This window comes from Wallemia ichthyophaga, assembly GCF_000400465.1.
Source record: "Wallemia ichthyophaga EXF-994 unplaced genomic scaffold scaffold21, whole genome shotgun sequence".
NCBI classification, from domain to species: domain Eukaryota; kingdom Fungi; phylum Basidiomycota; class Wallemiomycetes; order Wallemiales; family Wallemiaceae; genus Wallemia; species Wallemia ichthyophaga.
Window position 1 is genome coordinate 101,989 of NW_008806294.1, and position 10,955 is coordinate 112,943.

Genomic DNA, 10,955 nt, shown 5'->3' on the forward strand with positions numbered 1-10,955 from the left:
ATCTTCATGACATAACGAGAGTAATTTTGTACAAGCAGTGATATATAATTGCATTTGATATACATTTGCAACAAGGCACCTTCAAAACATTTTTACTATACTTGCAATTTTCCAAATCAACATCCACTAGCCGTGCCGCTGCCGCGAACGACTCGAATGGAAATCTCATGAGCAGATTGAGTATCTACGAACAAAAACCACCGAATTGGCGGCTGCCAATCTCCTCTACGTCATTAGAATATCCAGATTACCAGCCACCAATTCCAGGCAAGGATGAGGATATCATCAACCAGAGTACCGTGCGGAATGGCTACACAGCGCCCCCAGCGGTACAGAACGAAACGTTTAGCTGCCACCAGCTAATTATAGACAGCCTACAAACCAATAACGTTGCTCAAAATCTAAATTTCATCTTCAAATCAGCATTGGACATTCGACACACCCGAAATCACCCGCAATCAAACTATATTAGAGATGGCGGTGGTGCGGATGCTCATATATACTTCCAGCAGCTCGCATCTCCCGAAATCCCGCTTCAATCTCTCCTTAAACTCCCCAGGAACCTAAAGCCAGAATCTATCCTAAATCACCTGGAACAGCACCACGTGGATCCACAGAGATCCGTTTGGCTGGTCAAGCTAGCTAGCAGACAATCCTCCAACTACACGCAGCTATCGATGGAATGGTCCAATCTCCTCACTCAGCGCCTATCTAGTAAGCTTGTTGAGCTTCCGATTCCTGAGAGTACAAGCACTCCAAACGGCTCATCCACCACGAATCACTTGAACAGCCATTCCTGGCTTTCTCAGTTTTCTTTCTTGTGAGTTGGTAATGTTGGTGGTGATTCTCCTTCTAACCCAGCACACAGACTCGACATTCTACGCGCTTTCATCGCTAATGGCTTATTAGATAGTCTCACTCTCCATCAGTGGCTGTTAAACCACCTCAAGCACATCCATCTCGCTAGACTCCCTCTGATTGCTACACTCGCGCTGGAGAACATTGAAGCTTTCTACTCGTCGCATCAACTCAGTAATGTTTTAGTGGCAGCTGCATGTCGCCGTATCATCGAGCTCAGGGTGGCTCATGCCAATGAGCACTTGACTTGTCTTGCTCGCTCACTCGAGCGTATTATCGTTGTAGGTGAACATCCACATTAGAATCGCCTCCAATAACATCACAACCAGCTCACATTTGATCGCTTTTCGTATTCATTCATATCCCCAAAACTCTGGCTGGAATTTTCACCCCTGTTTCAGTCCCTGCTCCACACGCATTCTATTTACCCGGAAATCAAGCTGCGCAATAACAGACTACTTTACGGTAACAAAGATAAGGCACACACATACACACACTACTGCCCTCGTCAATCCCTCATGCGCGATATCAACGTCCTTGATTCAATTAACACCCATACCAACATACGTGCCTTGGCGTTGGACTTTTTCGAGCCTAGCAATCACAGCAACGCACGCTCTTTTACAGATAAAGTAAATACTTTGCTCGAATGGGCTGTCAGCGACTACCGCAGCAGCCAGCACAGATGCTACGCTGTTGCTACTCTCCTGCGTTTCTACGTCTCTCTTCAACTCAAACTCAACCAAAAACCTTGCTCAAAAGACGCTATTAAACACGAAATACAGCATCTCGTTTTTGTTTGGCTAGAAGGGGAGTCTAGGGGGCGCAGAGAGTGTGATATCCATAAGCTTCTCAGCGAGCTTGTTAGGAGACGCGTTTTCAACTACAGTCTGTACATGCAGCATATTATAGCATCCGGACTGATGGCCAACCCGAAAAAGAAGGCCATTCACTCAAACGTACTTCTCAACATGCCTCTCTTCGATGCTTCGATATCTGTTGTCAATCTCCGCCGTATGGCCATGGATTGCGATGTCAACGCTAGTTGCGAGAAATCAATGGAAAATCTTACGCGCAATTTTCGCGCACTCTTACCCAGGCTGTATAAGAAGACGGAGAGTATCCCTGCAATCACCACACTCGATTTGGAGAATACATTCAGCCCATACAAGAAATTACCGCTCTTCTACCAGTACCGCGCTATACACAGCAACCTACTCCCATCAGTTGCAGCCTTTACCGATGCTAAAACGGGCGAATCGAGGTTAGGTGTGGAAGAGCTCGCTACTATCATCAGCATACTAGAGTACTTTGAAGACTACGCATCGGTCCACGCACTGATAGAGGGTTTGCTACCGACGATAAATAACCGTCAGGTATTGTTCTTGCTGATGGACGCAATCCGCCGCAGCTGGACGGTGCTGGTTAGTATGAACGCGATGGCGGCGCTGACAGTGAAGTTCATAGCCAAGTATGACATGGTCCACTCAAGTGGGGGGCAAGTACGACCGCTGGTACTTCTGCTCGTGACAGCGCGAGAGCACATGCAGCTACCTGCGCACCTCGAGCGACCAGTGCAGGAAGCCGTCTCCTCGCTGGAAAAGTCCCTCACGACGACCGTGTCGTCATCCGCCCCCCCGCGAAGCATTGCGGATGTGCAGATGCTGCTACATGACAACAGTGCGGCAAACGCAGCAGACCTGGCGACGACGCTGTGGTACCGTCACTCGGCACATACCCAATGGGGTGCGTCGGTGTGGGAGGGAGTTCTCGATGCGCTGCGCGTCGGCCACGCTCGCGACATCGCTATTACTAAGCACCACCTCACTTGCTTCGCGGTGTTCCTACACGAAGTCAACAACCGCGCTGCGGGCGGGCTCGAGCGGTACATTACGGCGAGTCTCGCTGCTCATCCACAGACTCTGCTTGGGGGGGAGCTGGAGCTGAGCGATGCAGTAAAAAGCATAGTCGTTCAGATGGTCGTGCGAAGGGTCGTCCAAACTACCGCTTTTATCGAGGACGTCTATCTGCCCCTGATGTCGCGCGGGGTGGGCGCAAAGGTGGTGGTCTGTCTTAACAATATACTGCTGGCGGTGCTGGCGCCTGAGACGCAGCCGCCCATGGTGCTCAGCGATTATCAACACCTCGTCACTCGCAGAGGGAAGGCTTACAGACAGCCGCACCTCGCCAGACTCGCTCAAGTCCTGCCCACCCTCGTCGCACTCGAAGTGGGCGGGAGCGGGAACGGGAATGAGTGCGCCGATGGAAATCCCCCCCATCTCTCAGAATCTGCCAAAAACAGCTGCAGGGCTCTCCGCGAGGCGCTGTCCGCTCAGAAGGTCTTCGCGGCCGCGTGCATGCGCAACATGGACAGCGTGTACGACGCCCTCATGTCGCGTGCAACCGTACACACGCAGCAGCTGTCCATCGACACACTCAAGGCACTCACCTCGTTCGGACCTGCAGACACGACCGACTGCGATATCGCCGCGCTCACCTCGGAGGCGAACCCATGGACGTTCTGTCGGCACAAGATTGCCCTCCGGATCGTCCTTAATTACGGCAGCCACGCGCAGACGTGTCGCGCTGTCATGTCCGACCTGCTACCCAAGATGCAGGCCAACGGACTGGTGAAGGATATGCTGAGAGGCATTAATGGCCGCGCGGGCACTGAGGTGGGTGCAAGTGTAGTGAGGTGTTCATTTCCGCTAACAACCCCTTTGCAGCTCGCCAACATGAGCTTCGACAAGATCTTGAGGCTCCTGCTCTCTCTCAAGAACGCTATCGACGCTAATTGGCTGGCGGATGAGTCGCGTGTCGCCGCTGAAATATACGCCACTGTCGAGTCTATATCTGACGTTCTCCTCTTTCATAAAGCCGTCTTACCGGCTTTCGATAAGGACATATACACCAATACAGTCACCAATCTGACGAGCTGTTTCCACGCAATCTTTGCTCCGCGCGAGGAAGCACTGGAGAACGGCGAGGTTGTCGAAGACAGCGGGAGTGGGAGTAATAGTGATAACGACGGGCAGTCGCTCGAGGTGTTGTGCAAGTTGCTGCAGTTGCTGCTGCGCACGCCCGACGCGTCGACCGACCTGAATAGTCCTTATCTCGGACTCGGCGATGCAGTGCTCCCGTACCTTCTGCGCCGTCTCACCGCGGTGCACGACGAGACGACGTACGACACCGCAGTAGCCATTCTCGACGCTCTGCCAGAAACGCCACGGAAGGCATTCGATGCGGTGGACACTGCGAATGCTTCTCTCTCGTCGGAGGTCATACGACTGCTCCCCCCACCCCAGACGCCCTCCGCCGCCAGCCAAACAAGCCACACGTGGGAGCTGCTCGACCAGATTCCCGAGTCTGAGGGCGGTGATAGGCGCGTGCAGTTCAACGCCCCCCAACTGCATAAGTGGCTCGACGCCCGCCTCGTTAACGATCACCTCCTTCACGCTAACAAGCACATACCGCTTGAGTACGAGAGGAACGTGCCTGGAGATGGCCTGGAGGCGGGCCCTGTGCTTGCGTATCAGTTCAGGAGGTCCTTGCGCACCGTGGATCAGATTATGGGCATGAACTCAGTGGCCGATGTTGGGGATGAGGGTAGTGTTGATGCCGATGGCGATCTCGCCTTTCATTCTAACCTAAAAAAACGTAAGGCTGACGGAGAAGAGGGGGGACTGAGTAATGGCAGCGTTGACAGCCTCGGTAGCTTCGCGCAGGCTATCATCCACCCTGCACAGCCTCTCGCCACCACAACCACGCAAGCACGAAGAACATCACATAGACGTCGCATGTAAGCAATTATACCTAATAGCATCATTGAATTAGAATTGTACATTGTACAGCACAAGGTCTCTCCTCACCGAGACGAAGCCTGTGCAGAATTACAACGCTTTCGTCGGAAACCTCGTCAGCCTCAAGGTAACGTCCGGCGTGCACGCGAAGCGGCTCGATGCACTTTGTGCGAGTGTGCAATCCGTCGCCGATAAAATCGAATTCACCAGCTCAGCCAGCGGATTCCTCATCGTGAAGGGGAAATGCGATTGCAGGGCTAAGGATATCGGAAAGCTCGTTTACGATAAATTGGATAGGCTGGTTCTCGACGACATCACTAACGCGTCTGGGTGGTTGCTCGTTCTGCTCGTTTCGCTCGTTTCACTCTCCTGTTTACGACACTATGTACTATCCATGTATACTAATCCCAACCCTCAATGACCGGTAACATAGGCTCAAGATCCCTCAACTGGATTACCTGCCTTCTCTAACGATGCCTTCCCGCTCGCTGAATCAGCTGCTCCAATTGTCTTTGTCTTCTCTGTTTTCTCTGTCTCTTCCTCTCTCCCTTTTTGTCTACTGCCTGAGCACCCTTCTCAATTGGTGTTATACCCGGCTTCTCCGGGCTGCGCGCGTCCAATACCTCAATGCAACCGCGTGACGCAACAAACACAATCGTAGAGATGACAATCCAATTATTAATCAAATTATTAACTTTGGAGCTATCCCATATACTTCTATCTGTCATAAAGTAGCTGTATTTCACGGTGAAGGACGTAAAAGTGTGGAAAATTAAAGTCCCAAATGATGTCCCCATAATTGTTAGCAAGACTAAACTGAAGGGGTTATTTTGCCCAAGTCATTATTCATTAGCGCTTTGTAAACAAACAGCTTTTCGGAGATAACGACAGCCAGGAAAAATGTTCCAGGAGTTATGCAGGGTGCTAAGTAGTCTTTCAGTGTATTGTACCACCTAAGATTTGGTACGGTGATATAGCTGTTAAAGCTCACGTCGATTGGGGGAGTAGTGGGATTGATAGCACCAGAACGACGATAACATGTTCAAAACACTTGGCTTTTGGGTTCGATTGTTCAGCTCTAGCGGGTTTATTAGGTGGTGAAATCTGAATATATGAATTCCTAGGAAATATCCTTCCACCAAAATAAAATAATAGAAAAATCAAAGCTAGGCTCCATAAAACGACAATCAAAAGCACAGGACTATCCTTATTAGTTAACATTGGGATTAATGATTTTAATCTTGTTACTGTTTCGACCACGAATATTGATAATTTCACTAATTTTCTAAAAGCAAACCCCAAATCAAAAATCGCATCATTCTACACAAAACTGAAACCGTGTCCATGGTTTAAGTCAGGACTGCCGAGTTCGGGAACGCGGCTCGAGCGAGTGTCGAGTAAGAATAAAATTAACCGTAAGCGGTTCCTTTCGAAAGCATAATGCACAAAGGTATTCCAGATGTTATGATACCTTTTCTGTCATGTGCTTTTGGGCTCGAACGGGGCACTAGCTAGCGGTGACAGGGTGTGCGAAGGTGGTTACAGTGTTTTTGCTTGTGTGCTGTGCGCTCTTTACGTAGCTTATTGTGGGGGTCGGTTGCGCTGGCTAAATGTGGAATATTCCAGATTAGCAGGCCAAATAGTCCTGCAGGTTGCTACACTCATCAAAAGCACTCTGCTGCTATCGGTTCAAGCTGTTTGTTACTCAGAGATTTTGTTGGCAATAGCCTTGTTCTTCCTGCGAAGGCCGAGTCCACCACGATGCTCACTGCGCTCAACAGATACCTTAACCATGTAGACCACTCTGTCCTCGATTGGTGGCTTTTATTTGACAGAACTCACTATGTCTAGAGGTATTCAAGCAAGAATGGGCTTTGCGAGGATAAGGAGGATGTCGTGATCAAATACCTTGACTGGTTTTCTCTTTGCCGGCTCAACGACGATCCCGCTGGTGTTGCTCCCTCAACGAAGTTTAATTCCAGCTATGTAATCTGCGCATACACGCGCTAATGATCCGACCACCTTAATTCCTGAGGATATTTAGTGTGCAGGGGAGCGATGGCGTTTGTGCTTTCGGATGCCCGGTCAGCGTGTGCATTTGCTGGTGCTGCTGCGCAATGTATTATCTGACTCAACGCTATTCATCGCGCACTTGCAGGATAGAATATAATTACCGACGAGCTTCTGCGAATGTGACGTTGCTGAGGGAGGGGCGCCATGACGCCATAATTGACGAAAGCAAATTTTCTCACCCACCGGCCTCGAACGCGTGGTCCCGCATACAGCGCTGCTCTCCACTCTCTTTGTGGTGCAGCGGGAAGCGAGCCCGCGCGGAAACCGCTCTCGGACCCAAACAGCTCGACCGCAGGCGCGAACATCCGACCCCCACCCACGCACTTCCCGATGCGCTGATGATGATGAGATATGATTTTGATGTTAAGACGATACGTGTTAATAACTGTGTCCATCAATGATTTTTAAAAAATGAGGATAAAGGGGGTGCTGAATTTACTGGAAGCGTTTCTTAATTAGCGTCGCAATTTTCAAATTGTTGGTGATTCTCAATTAAACTGAACCGCCGGACCCCGCTGCGCCACCACGCACCTGCTTGTCAGAGCCACTCGCTTTAATTGCGGATTAATATATAGCCAAGCGTCCTGCTGAAGAGAGGCAGTGTAAACGTCTTGATTTTTGTGAGGTTAAAGTGCACACAAAGAGCAAGGCGCTGAGATTAATAAGAGAATAAGTCTAAATGTATAAGAGTCAAAAAGGAATCGTTCAAATAGTTTAGATTTGGGGTCTTTCCATTGTTCTTTATTCTCATTGTTCTCATAGCGACCATGATGTCATGTTACCTGTTCCTGCATCTTGCCCGCTGTATTACCTACGAAGGTAGGGGCACATCCTTATATGCCTACAAGGATGTGGTCCTCCCCGATCAGGTTGCACGGCGGGCGTGACGCAGGAACATGGAGGACAATGGGTTTTAGTGAGAACAATGAGAATAAAGAACAATGAAGATTATGCATGATTATGCACGAGAACAATGAAGATAACGAAACAATGGAAATAAAACCTAGAATCTAAACTATTTAAACAACTGCTTTTCTTTTGATATATCTCAGACTTAATTCTTTTATTAATCTCAGCGCCTTGCTCTTTGTGTGCAGTTTAAGCTTACAAAGATCAGAGCATGTACAAGGCAGGATGGCCGAGTGGTCTAAGGCGCACGGTTAAGGCGACAGCATCCGTGTTCGAAAGAGCGAGGGTTCGAATCCCTCTCCTGTCAAACTTTTTGCCTGTAGTATCAGGCTAACCCTATTAGGCTTGGTCTCAGGTTGTCTAATGCATCGAGAATCAGTGTAGTTTTGACTGCTATATAGCAGCTTGAAAGGTCATGTTATATAGCCCCTTGTAGCTCCAGTAATTCGATTATTGCATTCAAATTCCGTAACACATACTCAGCACACAACCACACCATCCCCGTATCACAAACGCGCTCACTTGACCAGTAATTATGCATAGAAGTACAAATGCGATATTAAATATTGTGTTCGAGTTCGCTGGACAGACCGCCAGCGTAAGACAGCACCCAAGCTTAGACGATTGGGAGAGGGGTACAACCTGAAGTGTCAGTTAGCAATGCAAGGTACCATAGTAATCGTATTTACGCACCCAAACCAATGAGGCCGTCTGATTCCATGCCCTCGCAACAGACCGGGGTGTTCTTACACTCATCTAGCGCTTTGTCAGCAATGTTTAGGGTGCAACGAAAGAGTACAAACCTTGCAAAGCAACTCCGATCAAGAGTGGGACCTGATCACATTGAACACCGACTTGGGACGCAATGTCGCCGGTGGAGATGAGGGAGTCATCCTTGCCGGTGCTGGTTTGAGCCTTTTTGTTCAAGTCACCTTGGAAGTGTAAGATGGTGTCATGCTACATATACCTATACTTACAGCATGAGACTTTGCCGGTGTTGCATGAGCCAGTCTCGCTCTTGTCTTCCCAGCCAGCAGAGGCAGCAGCGATAATACCAACAGTGAAGAGAGTTTGAGCGATCATTGTGGAGAGATTGGAGATTTTGTTGTAGAAAAAGAGCAAGAGCACCTCAGCTATTTATGAAGCCAGCATGCCTACGCTAAAAGTCGCATCGAGGACTTGTGGTGAGTATAGCAAAGAGATTCGCATTCATTCGTCACTAGGCACGAGTATGTGATTATATATCAAACGCGGAAGAATAACTCAACACAGGCGGCATGACCTTAAGATTGCTTTTGTAAGCCATTAATAAATCTTGCCTCAACTTGATTGTCAAAGGCCTTCAACATTTCACATTTTCCAAGCTGAAACTTACAAGTGGAAACCAAGACACCATGAAGGCGGTGCAGCATGCGAAATGCAGCGCCCACACTAATACCGTACATATTTAAGTAAATGTGAAAGTGCTGCGAATGGCATGCAGCAATCCAAATTTCGCAAGTAACCTAGAGACGTTATGAGACCTCAAAACCACTCATCTTGCGACTCATATCTACATCAATGATATCCCGGGACAAATTAATGAGATGGCGGGGATAGTTTCAATTGTGTAAATGTTTATATTGACGACCTTAATAAGACAAATCAATTGGACGACTTGAATCTCTCAGAGTTGTTTGAAACTTGGATCGAGCCCTGTACCAACAAAATCTACAATCTAGCCATTTCACAGGCTCTCAAGCATTCTAAATCTATACAGATCTCCGCTGTCCCTGCAGTCCACCAGCGTTAGGCAGATCGTTGAGGTTACACTGAGAGCACTTGAAGGTTTGCAGACTCAACTATCATCGGTTTTGGTTGTTAACTCTGCTCAGCCAAGGAATGGCTTACAGGGAGGGTTTGTGAAAGGGATTGATATACATATGCAATAAATTACTGAGGGATTGGATATTTTACGACAGTAGTTTTACTCGGCATATATGAAAAATAAAACTCAATCTGGGAATCTTTTGTGGGATTCTGGTGACGTGACGAAGAGTTCATGGGATGGCAAGGCACTTCATATGCTGACAATTTGTATAGTTTAGCAAAAATGGCGTTTAATTGCATCCTCAGCATTCTAGCTACATCTCCATCTCAACCATACGCTCAAAGTATACCTAGTTAGATTTTTCTACTACTGCCTGTCTCACCTCAATGGCTGTTTCACGAGTTTTGATGATCTCCAAATAAAAGGCTTTATCTGTAGCTCTGGCTGAAATTAATATGATTTTCCCAGATTTATATCGCTGACACACCGAATTGCGCCCTGCACGCTGTTCAGAAGCGGTGATCCGACATTGCTCTGAAGCATGTCATAGACGAGATGCTGTGGATTTAACTGAATTCAACAACAAAAGCAATATTCTCCCACTGATAGCGATTACTAGCATCCCAAAATCTCAATTATTTACCCATCTAGACGCGTTTTACGTCTTCCGACGCTTAGAGTCTACAGAACTTCATATTAGCACCAGGGGAAAAGCAAGACCCCTTTTATTCGTTGCATACCCGGAGAAAAGTGCTTAAGTGCAGAAAAGTAGGCGTTAATCATACTCCGAAATCGGGGGTTTGGCTTCTGATAGTACATTTCGAAAAACCAAATAATGGGAATGGAGAACTAGATAGGTTTGCATTAGAACCTTCGGAAGTACGATAGTAATTCTAGTTACTCATCTTGACATAGAGAGCTCATTGAACAGACGTACATAAAAGAAATCGACCATCCTAGCACAGTAGCTGTTTAGAAGACTAGAATCTTGTTGAACACTCATAACAGCAAACCAATAACTCAAGAATTATGCATAGAGGTACAGATACGAGATGAGTTGGGTAGTGTTCTAGAGCTGGTCAAGTAGGATGCCAAATTAAGCAGTAAATCTCAGTTTAGACGATTGGGAGAGCGTCACAGCCTGTGCAAAAGGTGAGACAAGTAGATAGATATCAAACCCCAACTTACCAAGACCGATTGCAGACTCGCTGTCGTAGTCCTCGCAACAGACTGGGGTGTTCTTGCACTCGTCTGTAGATCGTCAGCTTTAAGAAGGATATGAAACTTTTACGAACCCTCGATAGCAACTCCGATCAAGAGTGGGACTTGGTCACATTGTACACCGATTTGGGATGCAATGTCGCCGGTGGAGATGAGAGCATCGTTCTTTCCGGTGCTGGTTTGAGCCTTCTTGTTCAAATCGCCTTAGGAGTGTGAGATGATGTCAAGCTACACATCTCACATACTTACAGCATTGAATAGAACCAGTGTTGCAAGAGCCAGTC

The 10,955-nt window shown here is 48.0% G+C and overlaps 3 protein-coding genes and 1 non-coding gene across 4 annotated transcripts in view; 2 read left to right on the forward strand and 2 right to left on the reverse strand.

Annotated features, from left to right (window-relative positions):
* Positions 1-167: 167 nt before the first annotated feature.
* J056_002480 (Mediator of RNA polymerase II transcription subunit 12) lies at positions 168-5,319 on the forward strand (the record flags this gene model as incomplete). Its single annotated transcript, XM_009271745.1, has 6 exons — positions 168-820; positions 869-1,139; positions 1,188-3,533; positions 3,585-4,657; positions 4,710-5,016; positions 5,092-5,319. The coding sequence occupies 6 exons, from the start codon at positions 168-170 to the stop codon at positions 5,317-5,319; spliced, it is 4,878 nt and encodes a 1,625-aa protein (XP_009270020.1).
* A 2,540-nt stretch (positions 5,320-7,859) lies between these two features.
* On the forward strand, positions 7,860-7,947 carry J056_004905. The gene has a single exon. It is a non-coding gene; the product is annotated as a tRNA-Leu (tRNA).
* A 309-nt stretch (positions 7,948-8,256) lies between these two features.
* On the reverse strand, positions 8,257-8,723 carry J056_002481 (Fruiting body protein SC1; the record flags this gene model as incomplete). Its single annotated transcript, XM_009271746.1, has 4 exons — positions 8,257-8,282; positions 8,334-8,396; positions 8,444-8,572; positions 8,618-8,723. 4 exons carry the CDS (start codon positions 8,721-8,723, stop codon positions 8,257-8,259), a joined length of 324 nt encoding a protein of 107 aa, XP_009270021.1.
* A 1,842-nt stretch (positions 8,724-10,565) lies between these two features.
* Positions 10,566-10,955, reverse strand: part of J056_002482 (uncharacterized protein) — a gene marked incomplete at both ends in the record, with an annotated part of 448 nt that continues 58 nt past the window's right edge. Inside the window, 3 exons of the mRNA XM_009271747.1 lie at positions 10,566-10,591; positions 10,639-10,701; positions 10,746-10,874. Of these exons, the coding sequence (XP_009270022.1) occupies positions 10,566-10,591; positions 10,639-10,701; positions 10,746-10,874 (218 nt within the window). The remainder of the gene's footprint in view (positions 10,592-10,638; positions 10,702-10,745; positions 10,875-10,955) is intronic.